This window comes from Myotis brandtii, unplaced genomic scaffold (assembly GCF_000412655.1).
Source record: "Myotis brandtii unplaced genomic scaffold, ASM41265v1 scaffold1166, whole genome shotgun sequence".
Classification (NCBI taxonomy): Eukaryota; Metazoa; Chordata; class Mammalia; order Chiroptera; family Vespertilionidae; genus Myotis; species Myotis brandtii.
Window position 1 is genome coordinate 607,499 of NW_005354034.1, and position 802 is coordinate 608,300.

Here is an 802-nt window from a genome sequence, read left to right on the forward strand (position 1 = left end):
CACGCCCCCCACTGGGGATCGAGCCCACAACCCGGGCCTGTGCCCTGACCGGGAATCGAACCGTGACCTCCTGGTTCATAGGCCGAGGCTCAGCCACTGAGCCACGCCGGCCGGGCACCTTTGCCGTAAACGGGACCAGCACAGCGGTGGTGCCCACGGCTGACGACACTGGCAGGTCCCTGTTCTGGGGCCCCTGGGGTTGGGGGGGCGATCAGGTGGCCGCCTGGGCTCCATCCCGGCCGCAGGTCCTTGGGGGCCGGGGGTCGCTCTGTAATGTCCTGATGTTGGCATCTGAGACCCAGGATGGCAGTGGGCAGCTGCCTGGGCTCGGGCCTGAGAATGGCTGTCAGCAAAAGTGACCCCCATCCGCCGTCCTCGTAGGAAAGGGCGCCGACTCCTCCGGGAGCCGCGTCCGGTCCCGGGACTGAGCGCGGCTGTGTTCTGTTTCAGCACCAGAAGGCGTACAGCACGGTCGAGTACGAGCACAGGCTGCAGACCTTCGCCAGCAACCGGAGGAAGATCGAGGCCCACAACGCCAAGAACCGCACGTTTAAAAGTGGGGGGGGGGGGGGGCGCCTGGGCTGCGGGTCTGGCTCCCTCTTCGGAGAGGGAACATCTGGGTGCTGGGAGGAAACCCATCAGTGACACCCTCTCCTTCCACTTACTATCTTTTATAAGATTTTTTTCATTTTTTTTAAATCCTCCCCCGAGGATATTTTCCTATTGATTTTGAGAGAGCGAGGAAGAGAGAGGGAGAGGCAGAGAGAAACATCGATGTGGGAGAGACACATCGATGGGTTGC

General features: G+C 62.0%; 1 protein-coding gene across 1 annotated transcript in view; it reads left to right on the forward strand.

Annotated features, from left to right (window-relative positions):
* The first annotated feature begins 303 nt into the window (after window positions 1-303).
* The window catches only part of CTSH (cathepsin H), an 8,115-nt gene continuing 7,616 nt past the window's right edge, over window positions 304-802 (forward strand). Inside the window, exons 1-2 of the mRNA XM_014529216.1 lie at window positions 304-309; window positions 382-556. Of these exons, the coding sequence (XP_014384702.1) occupies window positions 304-309; window positions 382-556 (181 nt within the window). The remainder of the gene's footprint in view (window positions 310-381; window positions 557-802) is intronic.